We start from the raw sequence: 23,759 nt of genomic DNA on the forward strand, positions 1-23,759 counted from the left end.
CTCCTCCATTCTCCTCTCGGGATCTTGGACACATGCACACATGTGCCCAGCATGATTTTCAAGATGCCCGGTCTAGGACTTGAACCACAGTCGACTATGTGGAATTCCAGTGATGTAATCATTATGCCATCTGCTCGTCCCTCTAAATATCTTTAAATTCAATTATTGAAACACAGATTGGTTACTCCAGAGTAGCTTTTAAAAGGCAAGTCTTAACAGGAATTAGTGATTTATGTTCTGTATCTTCTACCTCAAGTCCTTATTTGTCATTAAAATAAACTTTTAAATTAAAAAAAAAAATTAACAGGAGCCCACTGTGGTGACGCAGTGGTAACAAAACACTGCAACACTGGACCCACATGGAGGGTCCCAGGCTGTGTCCTGAGGATTCTGTGTGTCTTCTGGGACCGTGCACGAGTGCCCCCATGTGGACTGACTGAGGCTGCGGGTAGATCACTGCGTAAAGATGCTGTTGGGGGATTTCTCTCTCACGTGGAAAAAATAAATGAACTCAAGAAATACAAAGAAGATAATATTTAATAGTCTTTATTTTTAAGAGCAGTAGTAAGTTCATAGTAAATTGAATGGGAAGTACAGACATTTCCCATATACCTCTTCCTCTACAAATGCAGGATTTCCCCCATTATCGACATTCTGTACTAGAGTGGTATATCTGTTATAATTGATGAATTTACATCGACACATCATTATTATCACCCAAAGTCTGTAGATTGCATTAGCGTTCACCCTTGGTGTTAGATATTTATGGGTTTCAACAAATGTACAATGACATGTGTCAGTCGTTCTGTAATAGCATCGCGCGGTGCAGTTTTACTGCCCTAAAAATCCTCTAGGTTCCACTTAATTTATTCTTCCCTCCTTCTAGCCCTTGGAAACTTCTGATATTTCATTGTCCCTGTAGTTTTTCTTCTTCCAGTGTTATGTAGTTTAAATAGTTGAATATGTAGCCTTGTCATATTGGCCTCTCTCACTTAGTAATACGCATTTAAGGCTCCTCCACGTCTTGATAGCTCATTTCCTTTTAGTACTTCATGATGTTCCATTGGGTGTATGTACATAGGTTAATTATCTATTGCCTGCTAAAGGACAGCTAACCCTAATCCTAACTCTAACTCTTAACTTCCTGAAGATACGTGTATATTATGTGTATTAGGTAAAGTGTGTATTATGAAACAACTATACATAAATTTCAATTTTTTGCACCAGAATAAACTCTTACTAAATTCCATTTTCTGTGAACTTTTTGAAGTGCATGCATATCAACACACATAATCATTTTCATTTTTGCTATAATGATTTTGTATAAGCTACTATTTGTTAGATTAATTAAGAATAAGAAAGATAAATTTTATTTGACCTTCATTTGTTTTTTTCTCCAATGCTCTACCTTTCCACAGATAGACCTAACTTTCTGACCTATGTCATTTTCCTTCTCTGTAAAGAATTTCTCTTAACATTTCACATTGTCTTCCAAGGTAGGTTTATTGGCAACAAATTCACTCATTTTTGAAAATCTTCATTTGTTTTTCACTTTTGAAGAATAATTATGTAGTATATGAAATTCTAGGTTGCTGAGTTTTTCCCTCTCAACATTAAATATTTCCTTTACTTCTTCTTGCTAGCATCATTTCTAAGAAGTTGGGTATACTATTATTTTTTACTCCTTTTTAGATAAAATTCCCCCTCCCCGGAAAAATATTTTTTTCTCTTTTTTGAGTTTTTGTAGTTTGAAAATGATATTCTTAGGTGTAGCTTTTTCAGCAGTTATTTTGTTTGGTGTTTTCTGAGCTTTCTGGATCTGTGGTTTTGGTGTTTGATCTTAATTGGGGAAAAATTCTCAAGCATCCTTCTTTCTTTTTCATTCTTCCTTTCTTTCTCTTTCTTTTTTCTCTTTTTTCCTTCTTCTTTCTTTCTCTCCTCTATTTCTTTCTCTTCTGTTCTTTTCTTTTCCTTTCTTTTTTTCTTTTCTTTTTTCTTTTCTTTTCTTTTCCACTACATACAATGGCTTTTCTGAAACAGAGTTTGAAGTAGATTTTGACTACCCTGATTGTAAAAACTCTATGGAATTCTGACAAAAGAATGCATGTGACTGTCAGGAACTGTGGAATTAGAAGAAGAACTAGGTGAAGACTCTCATCTCAAGTCCTCTCTGTTTCTGCTTCATTTTTACCATTTTTCTTTTATAACCAGAAAAAATAGGGGAAGAGGAGAGATATATGAACTCTTCTCAGTTCTGATTCTAAAATTCTTGAGAAAGGACTTTGTCCTTCTGAGTTAGGTGCCCACCACTGGACCCAACAACTTCAACTTGGAGGAGGCATATAGAGAAAGGATTATAATCAGACAAGATGATTTAAGGTGACCACACTGGACCAATCCATTGTGGCTAGAGAAAGAAGATGGAGTGGAAGCAGGATTACATTGTACACAATTGTTAACAAAATAAAGTGTTTCCTAAGTGAGAAATAGCTTATAGATGCTATCTTCAAGACACGTAACATGTTTTTTTTTTTTTTCCTTTTATGATGGCATAACTCTCATTTCCATTTTGTATCACTTTAGTTATGGCTGTTTGTTACATTGAATATACCTTTGTGAAAAAAATTACTTCCACTCTATTTCAGTATATCACATTGATTTTATTTACTCCTGTTTATATTTTCAGCTTTAAATAGTTCCTGTACAAATGGAAAGGAGACAACATTGAATAATTCAGTACCTCCAACAGAAGGTAATATGCTTCTTATCTATCGGCCAGCAATTAGGGGCTGGAGATTTGAGCTTTGTTAGAAACATTAGCTGATGGCCTAGCTGAAGGCCAGCCTTGTCTAGTCTAAAGATTATGGTGATCTGAGTACTGAAGCAGAATGGACTCTGAATGACCCGACCACTAGTTGTTCACAAGCCTCGTTCTTGCTCGCCTTTAAACTTTTGTCATATTGGAGCAATGGAAAGGGTGAGGATTTAACTGCCTCTCAGATCTGAATTAAAGTATTACCTCTTTCTTCATCTAGTTATGTGATCTTTATTTGGACATGAAATGTGAGGGCATGAGTACCTCAGATGAAATAGGTGAAATAACATAGGAGAGGAAAAGATTAAATGCAGTTTAGCAAAAACAAACTTCATCAATGTGAAAAGTTTGCCAACCTTAGCTGGTTCTGCTCGTGTTACAATGGCACCATTGACACTTACCTCTGTTATAGGTGAGTTGTGATAGATACTTTGGTTGACCAGTTACCTCTCAGCAAACCTCTAGTACGGCACGTTATGTTAATTTATGGGAAGCATGAGGTTCTATGTTAGAGTGTGTTCATAGGTTGCAAGTCTTCATTTTTATTTTAAAAGATGATCAAAATTGGTCAACTTTTATATTTAATCCTGATAATTAGTTTGAACATCGAGAAACACAATCTGTGAACAAATTTCACAGCTAAACTATTTCAGAGTATACATATGAGTAACTAGACACCCAAAGACTATATTTGATAATATCATACCCTCATGGAACTTGATTCTAAGATCTGTAAGCAATGAGAAGTGAAAGGAGCGGGAACCAGCAGTTAGACCCCCCCACGTAGTCAACCGCAGTTCGCGTCCTAGACCTGGTGGCTTAAAACTCACGCCGGGCGCGTGTGCGTGCATGCCCAAGATCCCAAGAGGAGAATGGAGGAGAAGGGATTGCAGCGTGACCATCCCCCCTGGTGGGTGATTGCTCGCTTTCTGTCTCTGTGTCTCTGTCTGGCGAGCACACGCGCCCTATAGCAAAAACCTCTCAAAAAAAAAAAATATATATATATATCCTAGAAGTGAAAGGAGCAGATCCTGAAGAGAATAAATTGTGTCATTTATGACAATTTCCTTATGAAAGCCATTATAATTTTGTCAGGTGAACTATGGTCAACCTTTTCAGATGCAGATGAAAGGATGGCATCTGGTGGGGGGACAAAAGCAGAAATTAGGGATTTGATGTCCTCAGCTTCAGTGGGACCTGATCATATATCCTCATGTCAATTTTCAGGATCCCATTTCTTTCCATTGCTTATCCTCTGTTATAGTGACAATACCCTACAAGGTGAGGAATTCAATTTGTGATTCAACCATTTGCAGGGTAAAGTTTAATCATCAGAAATCTTAGTATTGATGTCACAACCATTTCTTTTAGGACAGACACAGAAAATTTCAGGACATTTATTCAGAACTTGAGCTGGAAATACGACATCCAGGACTTACCCATTCCTGCACTCACCCCACTTTGTCCTTTGTAGTTAGGAGAAACCAACCAATCTCATTATGCTAAGATATTCAAATACACCCCAAACTTTGCCTTTTATAAGTATTTGATTTGGTATATCCAAAGGTGATACTTTACATATCCCTATTACACTTTATGCTATGCATTATCAATGCCCATTTTACCACTAGAAATTGCATTACTAGTGATTTTAAGTATAACATGATTAGAAAGCTAATTTATGAAAACCCAAAGCCAATTCAGAAAACTGACCCTTAATATTCTGTTCCTCTAGACCTATTCATGTTACCAAGATCTGTATCAGGGTCCTAACACAGAAACATAACCAGTGGGAAAAATATATATATGTATATGTGTATATACAATGTGTATATACACACATATGTGTGTGTCTCTGTATTCAAGGAGTGGACGTATGCAATTGTGGAGGCTACATTTAACATGTATATGGTGGGCTGGCAATCTGGAAACTCTTGGACAGAAACTATTACTATAGTCTTAAGGCAGAATTTTTTTCTTGTTCAGAAAATCCTTAGTTTTATTCTTAAGATCTTACAACTGATTGGAGAAGTCCATCTGCTTTCTTGAGGGTAATCTCTTTTACTTTAAATCAACTGATTATCGATATTAATCACATCCACAAAATACTTTGCCAGCAATAATGAGATTAGTGTTTTATTGAATGATTGATGTAGCCAAGGTGACCCATAAAATGAACTCTCACAGGGCAGGCAGTGATGCAGTGGTGACATAACCGACTCACACAGGGAAGGTTTAGGTTTGATGTCCCAGGACCTTGCTGAACTTGCTGGGCTCGTGCTTGCCCCTCATTCGGGTTGGCTGAAGCTGGGAGTGGATCATGGCATAAAAACCCTGTTGGGGGTAACTGTATCTTTGTCTCTCATGGAAGAAATGAGTAAAATGAAAAAAAAAATAGCACTGCCATAGGGGGATACACATTCCTTACTGTTACACGTGGGTATTTACCAAGGTAGACTATATAGTGAGCCATGAAACAGGTCTTGATGAATTTAAACTCATCCAAGTAATTAAAAACAAAATGTCCACTGTATTGAGATCAATGAAAGAGCTCATGGTTTCCTGATCCCTTATCATCTTTGGCTTTGGAGGGTTTCCTTTACTGTTTTTCCAAGTTCAGCTACATGTTTGAAACAGGAATTTTTATATCTATTCAGCAATACGAGGTAATTTTACTAGGGTCATTTCCATAACAGGAAAACAATTCTAGGTAATATTTTTTTTTCCACAATAGGAAATTCTTTTCCATAATAGGAAAACAATCTAGGTAATTTTATTAGGGTCTTTTCCATAAGAGTTTTGGGAATGGAAATCCACCCTTGGACACCGCATTGTGAACTCTTCCACTCATTAGAAGTGGGAGTGACTGTCAAAAGACTAGAAGGGCCTGATCTGGATGCGTCATTTATTCATAATTGTGTATAAGGAATTTAAAAATCTTGATATGCATGTGTTTACGTAGTTACAGTAGTTGTGAAGACTTTCATAAAAAGATTGATGCTTTTTGCGTGTGGTTATTAATTTAAAGAGTTGAATTTTTGTATGATTATCTTACATGAAATCAGGAACCTCCACTCATTTCAGGAAATCTCTTTTCTTAATTTTCTCTATATTTCTTCTCTAAATTTCCTTTCAGCTTTTTATAATAATTCATCTCTGACAACACACTCGGAAAGTCCAAAGCAAAAAATGGTTTCTGCTGAAGGTAAAGTGCTCATTTAATCTTAATTGATTTTGTTTGATAGTTGGGGGGAGAGAGTTGGACCAGTAGAAGAAATATTTATTTTATTGTTTTCCTGTGAATAATTTTTTTAAGGCTTTTGCCATAGGGCATGGCATGTGCACTTGCGGGATAGAGTCGGAGACAGTGATAGGAAAGTGAGAAATCACCCTTCCAGGGGAATGGCAATGACGCAATCCCTCCTCGGTCTCCTCCTGGGATTTTGGGCACACATGCACACACGCCCAGTGTGATTTTCAAGCCACCAGATCTGGGACTTGGACCATGTTAGACATGTGGAAGTCCAGCACCTTAGCCACTGGTTACCTGCTGGTTCTGTTCTGTGAGTAGTTTTCATAGACACTCCTTTCTATACACTGTTGCTTGAGATCATGCAAGGACCTACTTGGCTAATTTAATTCAACAATAATAACAAAAACCCAAGATAAGCTATAGATTTCTTACCAATACAGAGCAACATGCTTGGTAAAATAGAAGCTACAAAGGTGAAGAAAATCTACGCTATCTTTAAGTAGTATATATAGTCTAGTACTGAAGGTGGACTGAGACTCCGGGTACTACATTACAAGGTGTAATAGAAGATTGCTATAAACAAAATCCATGTATTAGAGAGTGTGGCTTGTGAGCCTGCCCAGAACCATGAATGATGAGAAAAGAAGGCTGGTGAATCATTGTGGTCTAAAGTACAAGGGAGAAAGATACTCGAATGTTTGACCGGTGGAAGCAGCCTGGGGCGGCAGGAGGTTAGTAGGCAGGCTAAAAGCAAGGAGAGGTGAGCCTAGAAAGTCAAGCTGTGGTCGAATAGTGCAAAGTCATAGGAAGGGTAATAATAAGGTCAAAGGCAAACTGAATGGGCTAAAAAATGTAGAAGGACAGGGTTTATTAATAATTCTAAGGACTGTTTTTTTGATGGAAAAAAAGAGTATTCTAAATAGGAATTAAAGGGAAATCACAGGTCAGATAATGGCTCATCAGTAAAATGCAATGCTCTGTGAGGCAGTTCCATATGAGAAAGTTCTGGTTCAGGTCTGGAGACCACCCTGAGTATGCTGGGCATGCACTTGCCTATGATCAGGGTCTGGTTAAAGTCTTTCTCTCTCCCTTTTTCTTGAATTCTCTCTCTATCTTTCCCTCTCTTGTGAAATAAATAAATAAGTAAGCTAAAAACAAAAAAGAAAACAGGAATATACAATATATGTCTGGAGAAAATTGATATAAAATAACAAATATAAAATTAACATAATTGCTATTGCTAAGATTTGATTTTTAGTACTGAGAATAATATTAACAGAAATATATAAAATAACATAAATACAAAGGAGTATTTTGTATAAATCTCTGTTAATAACAGAAAAATTTGATGGAACAAATTCTCTAGGGTAAACTAAATTACCAGCTTGGCTCTAGGAAGAGATAGAAACATGAATAGGTCAATAACCAGAGGAGACACTGAAAGCTACTGCCAGAAAGTGCATGGCCTCCAACCGCTACGTAAGAGGAGTATTTTATGTTCTTTAAGCTTTAGAAATTTTTAAAAAGAATTATTTAATTTTATTCATTGTCATTATTTTATTTTATTGAGGTTGACCAGAGAGAGAGACAGACAGAGAGAGAGAGAGAGAGAGAGAGAAGGAAAGTGAGAAAGCAAGTTGCCAGGTCTGGGACTCGAACCACGGTCAACCATGTGGGAGTCTAGCCACCTTAACCACCATACCATGTGCTGGCTCCAATGTCCTTTAAGCTTTTGAGAAAAATATAGTACTTATGCTGTTTATATTATTGTGTACTTAGACAAAGGAGAAATGCTATGTAAATTTTTGTAAGTATAGTGCTGATACACGATCCTGAGAAAGTTAGCATATAAAAGTATTTCTTTGCTAATCTCTCCTATAAATGTATATACTAAGACTCCATATATAATGTTAGCATATTAAATCTATAGTATTCTTAACAAATAAAACCAAAGACAAAACAATATTTCCAGAGAGGCAAAATAGTTTATATTAAACAACCTATTTTACCTTATTATTTTATTATAGTAGGAAAAAATATCTCATGAACTATTCAGTATATATCATAAAGATGAACTAAAATTTATCAATTCACAACTTAAAAATATCTTAGTGAATTAGTATAAAAGATACACCCATAATTTGATAGAAATTTCCATATACATAAACAATAATCTTACCATGCTTAATGGTGAAACATCGAAATTATAGCCATTAAAGCCAGGAATTAGACAAAAATGTCTGCCATTACCATTATGTTATATAATTTTAGACAGTAGACAAGAAAGATACATGAGCATGCGCATACACACACACACACACACACACACACACACACACACATACATCTATATATTGTCTTAGCTCTGGCTACCATAATAAAATATGACAGAAGGTTGTCTTAAACAACAGAAATGCATTTTCTCACAGTTACATAGGGTAGAAGCTCATGATCAAAGTTCCAGCCAATACTCAGGTACAGGGAGAGCTCTCTGCCTACTTGGTGATGGCCTCTCTCCAGAGATGTCCTCACATGGCCTCTCTTTGATACATGAACATGGAGGGAGGAAGGGAGGGAGGTCTCTGGAGTCTTTCTATAAAGACACTAGTCATACTAAATTAGGGACTCACTCTACTTCCCTGTGACCTAATCTTAAGTAATTCTATTTAGAACATCCAATTTTCAAATAAGTCACATCCTGGGGTTCTGGGGTCAGGACTTCAATGTATGAATTTGGGGTATGCACTGTAACTCAAGAGTTACCAAACTGTATCAATAGCCACGTATTCTACATACACACATTGCCAGTTTCATGTAAAAAGTCCTTGATTAATCAGGAAAATTAGTGAGTTTATTCCATCTCAATCCTTGAATATACCATCTTTTAGTACTCTACGTGATCAAATTGAAAATACATACAATACTATTTGTTACATATTCAAGCATGACTGTTATCTTGAGCAAAAGCACTTGTATCAATTGAGTGAGTTGTTAAGTTAAACTAGCTTCAACTATATTTTTATATCTAGGTTGGTAAAATATTCAAAATAAAGAAGGGTTTTATGTAGTTTTAAATAAGACTCAGTTAAAGGAATTGACATGTAGAAGTTTTCTTGTTTTTTAATCATTTTCCTTCTTTTATTGTGTCCAGTTGATATTCCACTCTTCGTGCTGATGAATTCGAAGGCCGTGCTCTGTTGCCCTCCTGTCTCACGGACGTATATGATAGGGGCGACATGGGAAATAATTCTCAGAGACAAGCCTGCCTGCATAAAAGCCTACAAGGCAGATAGCAATGAGACCAAGGACGTCAACTGTACTGACAGGAGAATAACCTGGGTCTCCAGACCCGATCAGAATCTTAGCCTTCGAATCGATCCAGTGTCCATTACACATGATGGGGATTACAAATGTGAAATTGCAGCATCTGAAGGGAATTTCCAGTGTGGTTATCACCTCCAAGTACTGGGTAAGGAACGTCATGTACTGCAGTATTTTAGATCACCAGATTTGTGACTGAAATGTCTCTAAATTCTGTAACTCTAATGTTAAAACCGAAGTATTTCCCTCCCTTTATCTCTGCAGTGCCCCCTGAAGTGACCCTGGTTTCAAGTAAAAACAGGACTGCAACATGCAAGGCAGCGGGGGCCAAGCCAGCCGCTCAGATCTCCTGGACCCCAGAGGGGCACTGCATCACTGAGCAAGAACATCTGGACAATGGCACGGTGACTGTCCAGAGCACTTGCCTCTGGTCAGACAGCAACGTGTCTGCTGTGACCTGCTCGGTCTCCCACTTAGCTGGCAACAAGACTCTGTCTGAAGAGCTGAATCCTGGTTAGTAATTCTTCTAATTTTGGTTTGATTTGTCTTATTCTTTAAGAATAATAGGTTAAGAAGGAAAAAAGAGTGTACAGAGAAATTTCCTTCAAGGATGCTCTCGCTAGCCTGAATTTTATCTTTCCTTTTCTCTCCCCAAAATAAAGAGATACATACAGGAAAATAATGTGGAAGTTTACTATTAAAAGTTGTATCTTGGGATATGATGTATTCTATTTTGTATGTTTACTTGTAGCAGTAAATTGACTTTAGTAGTGTACTTTTTAAAAAATATTTTCATTTAAATTTATTCATTTGTTTATTTCAATTTGACGAGAGAGAGAGAGAGAGAGAGAGAGAGAGAGAGAGAGAGAAGGAAGTGAGAAAGCAAGCTGCCAGGTCTGGGACTCAAACCACCATCAGCCATATGGGAATCCAGCACCTTGAACCACCATGCCATCTGCTGGCCCCCTAGTGTACTATTTAGAGAAAACAATTTTATTAGAATGATTAATTCACTCATACATTGCCTTTGTGAATATTTAGTCTTGTAAAATTTTCTGCCCCACACTTTTGCTAGTAGAATTTCTTCAATGTCTGATAGTGATATCTGTGATTTAGTTTACCACTGTTTAGTTTCTTCCCTTTCTGCTCTCATCATATTTCCGTGTCTTGTTATTTTTTAAAAACTAGAATTATTCTAACAAAACACATAGTTTAATGTCAAATCATTCTATAAGTGTCTAATAAAAATATTAACTCTTTTTTTTTTTAAAGAATTATGTTATTTAACTTTATTTATCTTAATTTGACCAGAATGGGACAGAGTGAGAGTGAGAGAGAGAAAGTGAGAAAGCAAGCTGCCAGGTCTGGGACTCAAATTGCAGTTGGCCATGGGGGAGTCCAATGCCCCAACCACCATACCACTTGCTGGCTGCCTAAATATTAACCCTTTCTAATCCCCCCTGTTCTATCCTCATTCAACTCCCCAGAAGAAAGTAGTTTCAAATTATCAAGAGTTCCTTTTGTTCATTAATTCCATTTAAAGAAATGTGCTTATATTGCTATTTCACTTTTAGGCATTTTGTAGCCACTTGCTATGTTTTCTCTAAAGTTTAATTTTTTTTGAGAGAGGGAGAGGAAATAACCTCAACAGTTTATTTTACCCTTATCTTCCTTCCCAACTCCTGGCATTCCCAGTTATTTGGAGTCCTGGGCACATGTGTTCAGGTTGACCAGGAATCAGACCAATGGTCTTGTATAAGGGTCTTCCATATGGATCCAGCCTTGCTTAGCATTGTGTTACTGCTGGACTCATCCCGCGTTTTCTCTTATGGCAGATGATGATTTAGCATTGCCTTCTTCCTTTCCCTCTTCTTTCATATGCAATTACATAGCAATTTTTCATTAAATTAAATAATCAATGTTCACATTAATTTGAATATATAGGTACTATTAAGTACTGAATCGAGATTTGAACTCACAGTTTTTGTTTGTGTAACTTTTATTTTTCTCAAGCTCTATAATTGCTTTACATTTTTTAAAAAAAGAATTATTTTATTTAATGTTATCTATTTATTTATTTATCTTAATTTGATCAGAGAGGGATAGAGTAAGAAAGAGCAAGAGAGTCCAGGACTCAAACCGCAGTCAGCCATGTGGGAGTCCAGTACCCTTAACCGCCATGCCACCTGCTGGCCCCATATAATTGCTTTACCTTTTTGTTCCCTTAATGACGTATGTGCCTATTGTGAATTATCACTAAGCTCACTGACAAAACCAGGCAACCGCTTAGTAATATTTTCCACACGGTCAGATTCAGTAGCTGACCTCTCAGTTCCCTTTTTTATTAAAGACATTCCTTCTCTAATTCGCCCACGCTCCTGTTCTAGTATGTCCTGATTGTTCACTGGACCCACTGCACAGCTGTCACTCTGGACTTTCTGCATTGATCCTATGCTTGATCCGTGTCTAATCTGAGTTCCTTCTGCCTTCCAGACATCCATATGTTTAAGTCTCTTTCTTTTATGTAGGAGACTTTTCTTAACTCTGGTAATCCCTGACTATGAATTCATTTCAAAGTGAGTATTAAAGAGCTGATTAGAGCTCTACTATCTGTTGGCTTGTCAACTAGTTGAACACATGGAAAAGGGAGTAAATGATTATTATTTTTTTTAACTGGAGATTTCTTATGTATTTGAAGGTCTTTTCTCTGGGACTCTTCAGACTCTGTGGAAAATAACTCTCCAGTGTTTTTTCTTTGGATGGATAGGTATGAGAAACTCATAGGCCTGACTCCCACTGTTTGGGGAAGGTAGAGAGGGGTATTTGCTTGTGTAACTCTGTGCATGCATGCGTGTACACACACCCCACAGTTCAGAACTCAGATTCTTCTTTAAGGCCTTGCTTCAGTCTGGCACTCATTTCTGTCGTTCGTAAGGTCTGGGTCCTTGACTCTGGAGTCTCTCCAGTTCTCCTCTCTAGGCCTGATTCCCCTTTTCCTAGGCCTGATTCCCCTTTTCCGGCTGATGCTAGGACAGTAGGCCCTTGGCGGCCTAACGGCTCTCACCACAGACTTTCAAAGATGGTCCTGACTCTTAGCCCCATATCTCACTGTCCCCTACCTCTTTCCACATGTTTGATGCTTCCTATCTAGAGTCTTTCTGGAGTTTGTGGGCACCAAGGTTTTCATTTATTCCATTTTGTAAATTATTTACCATTCTGCTCATTTTCATCTAAAAATAAGTTGAAATCTTTCATCTGTTCTCATTCCTGTTCTCTTGCCTTATCAGGGCTACGCTTTAAACACATTTCTTTACTAATATTTTAGTAAGCCCTAAGAAGGGAGATGAGAAAAACCCATGTATTTAAACCACTATTTTTCAATATCCATTCTTAGAGTGATATTTGCCCTTTAAAAGAAGAATTTATTGGACCATTGCCATGGCCTCATGATTAAGGCAGATGGATCCCACATGGCCAACCGCATGGTTGGAATCCTGATCTTGCAGCTTGTGAAACATGCGCAGGTGTGTAGGTGCCCAAAATCACAAAAGGAAGAGATGGAGGGGAAGGGATTGTGAGGAGACCATTCTCCACAGAGGGTGCTTTCTCCTCTCCCTCCCTCTCAATCTGTCTCTCCCTGACGAGCACATATACCCTCTAGCAAAACAACAACAACAAAAACAAACAAAAAGAATGTAGTCATATTTTCTGAAGAGAAATAGTGTCTTGGTTAAGTATAAAATCCCACCATCCAAAAGCACCATGAGATGCCATATTTTTAAATCCCAGAGTTGAAGGGAACTTCTAATCCAAATGCCCACATAGTGCAGGGGTCTCTCCTCCCTCTTCCTTGCACAATGGATCTTCAACCTTTGCTAGCACTTGAGCAATGAAAGCGCTCATTAGTTTCAAAGAATTTCATAAATATGTCACTGTTCTTGACAGTAAAACCAAATTGTTCTTGTCCAAATAAAATTCTGAGAATTTCAATATTTAAAGGCACAATTTGATGAGGGAAGGTAAAAAGACTGGATAGAGAGCACAGGTGCCCAGCTTTACCACCACTGACTCACTGCGGTGCACAGAGCACCACAGACAGCACAGGGGCAAGTGAGAGCCGGGAGGGCACTGAGCGACTCCATGCCTCACGGAGGAAAATAACTGAACATGGGCCAAGGAGAGTCTGAGGAGGGGAACGGCAACCATCCTCATATGCTTTCTTTTTTTTTCTTTTCTCTTCTCTTCTCCTCTTTCTCTTCTCATATGCTTTCTTCATGCAAACTTGCCAAGAGACGCACAAGAAGCAGCACATAGATGCTTCGGTCAACTTCTTAGAGTTTTCTTAGCATTCAGAGAGGTGAAAAACCATGTCTGCTAAAGAGACAGGAGAATTTGAAGATATGGCAAAGGCAGACAAGCCTGTTGTCAAAGAGAAATTAAATCTTGTATCTGTCCTAAAGGGGAAACGAGAAAATAATTGAAGGATCCCAATACACCCAAAAGGTCTCTTTTGGCCTTTATCTTTTCTGTTCAGAATATTGCCCCCTAACAAAAGGAGAACATCCTAGCCTAACCATTGGTGAGGTTGCAAACAAACTGGGAGAGATGAGGAATAACACTGCTGCAGATGACAAGCAGCCTTATGACAAGAAGGCTGCTAAACTGAAGGAAAAAAATGAAAATAATATTGCTGCATACTGAAAGGAAAGCCTGATGGTGCAAAACGGAATTGTCAGAAGATCGAGAAGAAGCAAGAGGAGGGAGACAAGGAAGATGAAGAGGATGGAGATAAAGGAGATGATGATGAATAAATTGGTTTGAGTGCAGTTTTTCCTTGTCTATAAAGTTTCCTTGTCTATAAAATTTAATCTCCCTGTACGCAGTTCATTCCTTTTTTGGGACCTGAGGGGAGCTAGTAGAGAGGAGGGAACTAGCAGAGAGGAAGATTTGAAGATTCAGGAGAACAGAGAGAGGAGATAATTGATAGTTTACGAGGTGAGAGGAAAGAAGAATCAGATAAAAAAAATTAGTTTTTTTTTGATTTGCAACAGGGTGCATATCCTCACTGGGGAGAGAGGCAGAGAGTGAGAAATCACCCCCAAGGGGAGATGGCCATGCTGCAGTCCCTTTTACTCCATTCTCATCTTGGGATTTGGGGCATGCACGCACATACACCTGGCATGTTTTTCAAGCTGCCAGTTCGGGGACTTGAACCACAAAGTCAGCCGTGTAGGGTCTAGTGCCTTAACTACCATGTCACCTGGCTGGCCCACCACCACTCATTCCTTTTAAAGAAAAAAGTTGAATTGTAAAGCTGAGTAGGATTTGTTTTAAAATTATACAGCATCGTCGTCGTCGTCGTCTTTTTTTTTGTATAGTTATACTACCAAATCTGTCTTTAGATAGCCCCATCTTGGTGGTATTTTTAGTAGTCACTGACTTGGCCTGGTACAGTACAGTTGTAAATTAGCATGAAAGTTTAAAGCAGGTTTTTGTGGTGCACGGCGCACATTAACTGTATATTATATTGGGGTGGTAGTTTTTTCATCTTCAGCTGTCTTTGATGCAGCTTATATAAAATAAGTGTTCTTTTAAGTGAATACTACTCTGTAAATGCAAAAAAAAAGAGCTACGACTGTTTTGTGGACATTCCGAAAACATTTAAGTCATAATTTTAAACCTGGTATTGTCATTTTTCATAGGTCTGGAATTCTTCTTCTGGGGAAGTTAGTTTTTGCTTTTGCCTGTTTTGGATCATCTGAATTATTATCGTGTTTGTCTTTTCATATAGTTAGCAGATAAAGAGATTTTATCTACACACCTTGCACATCATGATGAGGGTAATAAACGTTAAATGGAGACAGTTTTCGCCCATGACTGAGATTTCAAACCTCTTATTGGTTGATAACAAATTTCACACAGCCCACTTACGTTTAGGAGGTGAAGAGTAGCCCGTCTACTCACAGCCTGCGATTATTAGAAGGAAACATTTTGAAACTCTGTCTTGGAAGGGCTAATAGGAAATTATGTTCCAATCTTTACATGATGGTTTTATATTCCATTACCGTGTAACAGCAGTTATATTTTGCAGTTCCCATGTTAAAAAAGACCTTCGGGGGCCAGCAAGTGGTGAGGTGGTTAAGGCGCTGGACTCTCACATGGCCAGCCATAGTTTAAATCCCAGACCTGGAGACTTGCTTTCTCACTTTCCATTTCTCTCTCTCTCTCTCTGGTGAGCATACGTGCCATGTAGCAAATTAAATAATAATAATAATGATAAAATAAATAAATAAGTAAATAAAAATAAAATGTGTTCCTTGTTGAAAATGGTGAATATGGAATTATCCTTATTGATTGTCTCACACTGCATGAATGCTTTGAAAATCCATATCTGTCCCATAGAGATGTACACCAATTAACTGTGAATAAGGAAATTTAAAATAAAAAAAGCACAAGTCCTTTATATTAAATTCACTGTTGAAATTGATCCCAGCAAAGGCTATTACAGTGATGACCGTAAATGTGTTTTCCCATTTATCTAAATGTTGACTGCTCAGGAAACTTGACTAGGCATTAAAAGTACTTTTAATTAATAGGGCCAGCTTTTAAAATAATGATGCCCCATTTAAAAATAAGAAAAAAATCCTCTATTGTAGTTTGACCCTTTATAAATCAGATGTGAGAAAAGACATAAACTTTGCATTTCAGTACAAATTATCTATTGATCATTTATTTGAGTTTAACTTTTCTTTTTTAAAAACTTATTTAATTTATTATTATTATTATTACATTAGCCACTAAATTAGATTAAATTTGCTGGCCCCAAATTAGATTTTTCTTTACAGAACCCAAACTTATTTATTAGAGTTATCTTTATGTGCTTCACAACTTGGGGAACAATTTGACAATTTTGTGGTTTGAGATTGTCATGCTCTTAAAGTGCCAATGTTTTAAAATAGTGTTCTTGTAATTTTACATGCTTTTGTGATGGAGTGCTGGTTTGTTTTATAATTTTTAATAGCTTCTCTCTCTCTTTTTTTTTTTTTGAGTGATTTTTAATTTTGCTATAGGGAGTGTATGCTTGCCTGAGAGACAGAGACCGAGAGAAAGAAAGTGAGAAATCACCCCCCAGGGGGGATGGCTATGCCACAATCCCTTCTCCTCCATTCTCCTCTCAGGATCTTGGGCACTCATGCACATGCACCTGGCATGAGTTTTTAAGTCGCCAGGTCCAGGATTCAAATCACAGTCTACTATGTGGTAATCTAGCGATGTAAGCATTATGCCATCTGCTGGTCCCATTAATAGCATTTGAAAATTTAGTTTTATTTACTATTATTATTATTCAATTTTGACAAGAGAGACAGAGAGAGAGAGAGAGAGCGAGAAAGGAAGCCACCAGGTCTGGAACTCGAACCACTGTCAGCCATGTGGGAGTCTAGCACCTTAATCACCATGCCACCTGCTAGACCCTTGTTCTATCATTTTTATTTTGATTTTTATCCATTTGCATTTGTTTATACAGTTTCAGGAGGAATACTGAACATCTCAGTCCTGGATGATACTAATAAACTAATAATCTCAGAGGTTTAAAACAAATTAAAACCACTGCCTCTCAGTGCTGATAATTCCTTTGCTGACTTCACACTTGTCAAATTGAGAATTGTATGGTTGCTAGTAGATAGTAAATAATTTAAAATTGCTGGGAACCAGCAGTTAGCGTAATGGCTATGTCGCTGGACTCCCACGTGGTCGACCGTGGTTCGTATCCCGGACCCGGTGGCTGAAGACTCACGCCGGGCGCGTGTGCGTGCGTGCCCAAGATCCCGAGAGGAGAATGGAGGAGAAGGGATTGCGGCGTGACCATCCCCGCTGGGGGGGTGATTTCTTGCTTTCTGTCTCTATGTCTCTCTCTGTCTGTCCGGCAAGTGCACTCATCCTATAGCAAAAGAAAACCTCTCAAAAAAAAAAAAAAAGAAAAAAAAGACTCCCAAAAAAAAAAAAAAAAAGAAAAAATTCTAAAAAATTGCTGCTACATGTTCATTTTTGTTGCAATGTCCTAGCAGAAAGGCGACTTCAGCATCAGGGCTATTTTCCCAGCCACCTTCCTTACAATAATCCATCTACTTCTGAATGGCGAAGGTGAGAGACACTGTGTTCTTTCTGTAACAAAGAGATCTACATTTATTTCTTGCCTATAGGAATTCATCATTCACGAATACTTTTCTTTTCTGTTTCTCTAATTTGGGGATTTTTCTGTCTCCCTAAGTTTGCCTTTTCTAAAGTGTCATGTGATTAGAATCACACAGTAGGTAGCCTTTTCATAATGGCTTATTTAACTTAGTAATGTGCATTTAAGATTCCTTTGTACTTTTTCATGGTTTGACAGCTTGTTTCCTTTTAGTGCTGAATAATATTTCATTGTCTGAATGTACCACAACTGAACTGTATATTTTTGTGATTGTCTTTACAGGAGCTAACGCATCAGAACTATTAGGTATCCCATATATTATCCTTTGTACTATTGTGATTTTGATCATCATGGGATTCATGATTTGTTTTTTGAAAACCAGTGGCTGCAGGTATTGACTGATTAATATTTCTTCTTCAGATTTGTTTGGACTAGAAAGAAAAATAAAAACAGAAATAAAGAATTCACTGGGTAAAACCAGGATGTTAAAATCACTTCTATAATCAGTAGGACTATCTTACAGGTGTTACTTGGACCACCTTCAATGATGATAGTGGTTTTGTTAGGCTCTTGGACATGCAACGTGATAAATTAGGCCATTTAGGGCAGGATCTTGGGAGAGAGAGTGCATGATAATTTTCTGCTTGAGAAAGGAATTAAAAAATTCCTTTTGTGTGCCAAGCAGGCGCCACATATTTACTATTATATCAAGCTCCTCTTGAATAATCTTACTTCCTTTTTCCCAATCCAGAATAATCTTATTTGGGTATTTTAACTACAAGCAACATTCTTCACTCACATCTGGTGGTTCATTTCTGATTTACTGTGACTTCAATAGAAATGAACTACAATTGCTAATGGCATCATGGTTTATTTTGTTTTGTTTTAAATCTAAATAATGATACTTCCTGCATTCACTCCAGGTTATTCATGTTTTTACAGATTATGTAAATTGAAAAAAACAGAAGTGACTTCAGTTGTTGAAGAGGTAAGATAAAAAAGAATATTTGCAAATTTTAAGCCACATTGTCTGAAAATCTAACCAAATAACTTTTTTTAGAGAGCTTTTTTTTTTTTTTTTTTTTGCTGTAGGGCGTATGTACTTGCCAGAGAAACAGAGAGAGATAGAGAGACAGAAAGTGAGAAATCACCCCTCCCACCCCAGAAGGGGGTTTCCACACTGCAAACCCTTCTACTCCATTCTTCTCTCAGGATTTTGGGCATGCATGCACATGTACCCCAGCATGCGTTTCAAGCCACCATATCCTGGACTCGAACCCTGGTTGACTATGGTCTAGCATCTAACCGAATCATTTGTAATTTCCATCAATAGTAGTGTTTAGGTGAGAAGTAAAGTTCTGGTTTGACAAGGCTAGTGGTAGAGAGTGCTTTCTTTGTTACTTATCTACCAAGTATTATTTATACAGTACCCAAATTCACATTTCTATTTCATGAACCATCACCTACAAAACACATAATGTTGGCCTCACTTGGACAGTAATCTTTGGAGAAAGTGAATTGGTTTTGTTTCCTCCCCTGTGATTTTTTTTTTAAGTTTATTTGTTCTTTCTCTCATAAACTGGAGAGATGGAAAGAGAACGAGGCATAAGCATCTCTAATATGGCCTCCACACCATGATCCACTCCCAGCCCCAGCCAGCCCTGGATTATGGGCGCTCAGGGAGGTTTCTGGACATGAACCTAGAACCATCACATGTTGGTCAACCTTGCGAGTGCTATGCCACCATCTAGACTCTCGTTTCTAATTCTTGATTTCCCTTTTTTCAATGGTGATACCTCCACCTTTCCCTCCCTCTTACCCGCCCTTAAAACCTATAGTGCTCCAAATCTCTTATAACCAGTAGTCTACTACGTCTTTGGTTCTTTCCTTCGAAATATTTCTCATATTACTTTATTCTTCTGCATTCCTCCTTTGCCAAAAGCTTTATCATCTCACACCGAGACTTGAGTAATCAATACATTTTTTGATAAACTATTAGAATCAAGCTTTGTTCTTGGGTTTATGTAAACTCAGAGACACAGATCTGAGCCCTTTTGGTAGATACAAAAACTGTGAGCAGCTGTTAGAAAAACAGGTGGTTTCCAGCTTTATTTGAACTGGCATTAACTTTGAATTTGTTTTCTTAGGATGAAATGCAGCCTTATGCCAGCTACACAGAGAGGAACAACCCACTGTATGATACCACAAACAAGGTGAAAATGTCTCAGGGCTTACAGAGTGCAGTTGATGGAGTGAGTCTCTGGACTTGATAAATTATTGAAATTTAGCACCAAGAGGACTAAATGAAGATATAGGACAATGACTGTTTTGATTTTATAGACTGGGAGACTCACTTAGAAATGAGTTCTTTGAAGATTCTTAGAAGACAAAGACAATCTAATGATTTTGCACTCATTTCTTTATATGATTGGAATTTCCGAATCACAGCTGCTACAAGCTAGTTCTCTGGAGAACTGATAGTTATTGCAAAGGAAGCACATGCTCATGATAAATATTCAAACTACTGTATAGTAAATAATGAAGATGAAATATTTTCAAGAAATAACTCTGAAGAAGGAACAATCATCAGTGGTTTCTTGTGTATTCTTGCAAAAATCTTCTGTCATAGGCAGATAGTACTTGTGTGTGTTTTGATGTCTATTTGCATATACATACACATCCTTATCATATCAAGACACAGGTGGGAGCATATCTTAACGTGGTTACATACTTATAAAAAGCTAACAATATGAAATGACTTGGAGATCTTTACATATCAATACAAGCAGACTACCTCATTCTCTTATAGTGTCTACATAAAATTCCACTGTATGGTTGCATCTCAGTTTTATTAAACACAGTCCTGGTGATGGACATCTTGATGGTTTTGAGTTTTGTTTGTCTTACAACTGTACATGATATCGGATAGAATGTTTCTTGTGGATCTATTGCTTTGTATTTATTAGAGTATAAGTTAGGTAACGTTAGGAACATTTTATTAAGTGGAATTGCTCTGCCAAAGAGTTCGTGCATTCTTCTTACTGATAAATATGTTAAATTGTATCACTTATGGTCTGTCCTCTTACTGTTTAAGTATCTTTCTCTATATTACTATTTTAATAGCTGTAAGATTTATACCTCCCCCATCCCAATCTCCCCTTTTTAATCAACCAGTTAGCTAATAAAATGTAAGATTATAGTAAGAGTTATACTATTTAATAAAACTAGATTTATGTATTTCTGTCGTGTTTATGGTGGATGGAGGCGGGACACATACGCGAGGATGTCAGTTTTTTCTGGACTCACCATGTCTGTATAGAGCTATTGATACCTAATGCCTAATGGTTTTGCAAGTGTGATAAATTATAAATGTATATTTTTATAGCATGTATTCCGTTGCGATGTATTTGTCAAGTAACAAATTTTATTGACTATGCAAGCAGCTAAATATGCATTATGGAGGACTTGGAGTATGTATGAAATATGGCTATGACCTAAGAGATTGACCATGGGATGACATTTTTTTCATGGGGTAGAATTTAGGGACTATGTATATTAATACTTTTTAATTTATAAAATATTTTACATAATAATTATTTAAAATATCTGTTCATACTATATCAGAAGGAACATTGAAAGTCTTTTATCATGATAGAAATTAAAGCAAAATTAATTAGTTCTTATGCCATTTGACATTTAAGATGGCTATTTTGTCGTATTCATGTTTTCCTTCCTTTAGACACTTTAGTTACCCTAGCTTTAATCTTTAAAGAGATTTTAAGTCTATTTTGGATGTAAAATTAATACAATGACACTTGGTACATTATATTTATGTGTATATATATATATGTTTGTTTTTCACCCAGAGGATGTGTGTGCTTGCCAGAGAGAGTAAGAGAGAATGTACTCCCACTGGAGCATGGTCATTCCTGAACCCTTCTCCGTTTCTCCATTCTGGCAGTGTGTTTGGGGCGTGTACACAAATGGACTGATGTTTTTTTTTTTTTGGAGAGGTTTTTGCTATAGGTCACGTGCGCTAGCCAGGCAGACAGAGAGAGACATAGAGACAGAAAGCAAGGAATCGCCCCCCAGGGGGGATGGCCATACCGCAATCCCTTCTCCTCCATTCTCCTCTCTGGATCTTGGGCACACACACACACGCGCCAGGCGTGAGATTTAAGCCACCAGGTCCGGTATTCGAACCGCGGTCGACTACGTGGGAATCCAGCGACATAGCCATTACGCTAACTGCTGATTCCCAGGACGGATGTGTTTTCAAGCTGCCAGGGCTGAGGTTTGAATTGTGATCCACCTCGTGAACTTTTTTCCACTGCAGAGCACTTAAGCGTTACGCTACAAGGTCAGCCTTGGTGCATGATAGTTTGACCAAATCATTTGACACCATTTTTACTTGGCTAAAACAAACCCAGTCTACTAAGTTTTGCTTATAAATGCTATCAAGCAGTGTGTATAATAAACTTCTTGCTGTTTTTAGGATGCTCGCTTTATCTTTTACTTTTGACAGTTTGACTACACTATGGTGCAGGGAGAAACTTTTTGCTTTAAACCTCGTTGGCGACCTTCATGTTTCCTGAATCTGGAGACCTGTATTTCTTCCTAGAGTTGAGCATGTTTGACTCTTAGGACATGAAACAGGGTTTCTATGCCTTTTTTTAAAAAGCTCTTCTTTTGAAACTCCTATAGTGCAACTATTCATTCAGTTATGGCATCTTGTAAATCCAGGCACTTTCTTTATTTTTCTATTATTTTTTCTTTTTCTTTTTGGCCTGTTTATTTATAAAACTCTCTATTCAAGTTCAGATGTTATTTTCCTGCCTGATAGAGCTTATTGATGACGCTCTCAACTGTATTTTTTATTTACTCTTTTTATCTAGGATTATTATTTTTAAATTTTTAAAACTATTTATTTATTTTTACATTTTCCCACAAACATTTCCTTTACATTTCAAAAAATGTTTTGCTCATATTCCATAGTTGACAGCTAATAAACAACTTTCAAAATTTCAAAAACCTGAATTTTAAAGATCACTTTCAAAATATTTGTTATAATTTTGTTTGTGACTCTGTAACAACAGAGTATGCTTTTAATTATTTTTGAGAAAATATTTACATGTCAACTATTCAGACTGTTGAAAAGCAAATACCCAGCACACAATTCACACATGAACCTTCTCAGTTCAGCCCTGTCTACCAGGTATTCTGTGATACACCTTCTGCTAGCAAAGATCAGTCTCTTTTCCTATTTTTTTAAAAAAATTTTATTTATTCATTCACTCATTTATTTTAATTTGACCAGAGAAACAGACAGAGAGAGAGACAGAGAGAGAGGGAAAGTGAGAAAGCAAGCCACCAGGTCCAGGTCTTGAACTGTGGTTGGCTTTGTGGGAATGTCTAGTGCCTTAACCACCATGCCACCTGCTGGCCCCAGATCAGTCTCTTTTTCTTCCTTCAAAGTTTTCCTCAAGGTAATCCTCTGGTTGTGGCTGCTCTTTTGCAATCTCTACTGATTATAATGCAGGACTAGAAAAGTCCAGGTTATTTTATGATATTAATTCTTTCATATGGCTTCTCTAATCCTCTCTGCCAGGGAGACCTATTTATAATGCCAGGCCATCTTTCTAAGAGCTTCGTTGACTTACTTGAGATCCACCTTAGTTCCATAGTTTTCTGGTTATCTCTTCAGATATGACATTCTAGTAATGAGGATTATTGATTTGTTCTTGTTTATTATCCCTATCTCTGTAAATTTCGGGTTAGTATCATATTTCATTCATGTATTTTTCTGATTTCATTAAATTATTTATCTTAATTCTCTTGCAATTCTTTGAGTTTCCTTAAGATCATTCATTTAAATTCATTTTCAAACATCTGTTGGTTTTTCTTATTTTTGAAATCTCTTATTGGGAAATTACTGTATTCTTTTGGAGGAGTTATGTTTCCTTGTTTTCTCATGTTCCCAGTTTCTGTGTTGGTTTCTGGGGATCTGGTGGAATAATCACCTCTTTTGTTTTTATGGAGTATCTTTTATAGGGAAGAACCCTTCCTGTAGAGGGGACCTATGGTGTTGGTTGAGTAGTGTTTTTGACTCTCCTTCTGTTGGTTTCATCAGTGTAGACTCTAAATATTCTTCAGCTAGAATCTCTGACAACATTGTCTGT

The 23,759-nt window shown here is 37.3% G+C and overlaps 1 protein-coding gene across 4 annotated transcripts in view; it reads left to right on the forward strand.

Moving 5' to 3' along the window:
• LOC102500602 (cell surface glycoprotein CD200 receptor 1) overlaps positions 1–21,624 on the forward strand; it is a 48,157-nt gene extending 26,533 nt beyond the window's left edge. For 2 of the 4 annotated variants that reach the window (XM_006155119.3, XM_006155120.3), the window contains 7 exons: positions 2,687–2,752; positions 5,952–6,020; positions 9,220–9,537; positions 9,654–9,902; positions 17,863–17,971; positions 18,523–18,568; positions 19,728–21,623. In XM_006155119.3, the coding sequence (XP_006155181.1) occupies positions 2,687–2,752; positions 5,952–6,020; positions 9,220–9,537; positions 9,654–9,902; positions 17,863–17,971; positions 18,523–18,568; positions 19,728–19,850 (980 nt within the window). In that variant the 3' untranslated portion in view covers positions 19,851–21,623. Of the gene's footprint in view, positions 1–2,686; positions 2,753–5,951; positions 6,021–9,219; positions 9,538–9,653; positions 9,903–17,862; positions 17,972–18,522; positions 18,569–19,727 lie in introns of all 4 variants that reach the window. The other 2 variants (XM_014590371.2, XM_027774459.1) reach the window with 1 other exon arrangement.
• Positions 21,625–23,759: the final 2,135 nt, after the last annotated feature.

Source organism: Tupaia chinensis, unplaced genomic scaffold (assembly GCF_000334495.1).
Source record: "Tupaia chinensis unplaced genomic scaffold, TupChi_1.0 Scaffold000437_1, whole genome shotgun sequence".
Taxonomy (NCBI): domain Eukaryota; kingdom Metazoa; phylum Chordata; class Mammalia; order Scandentia; family Tupaiidae; genus Tupaia; species Tupaia belangeri.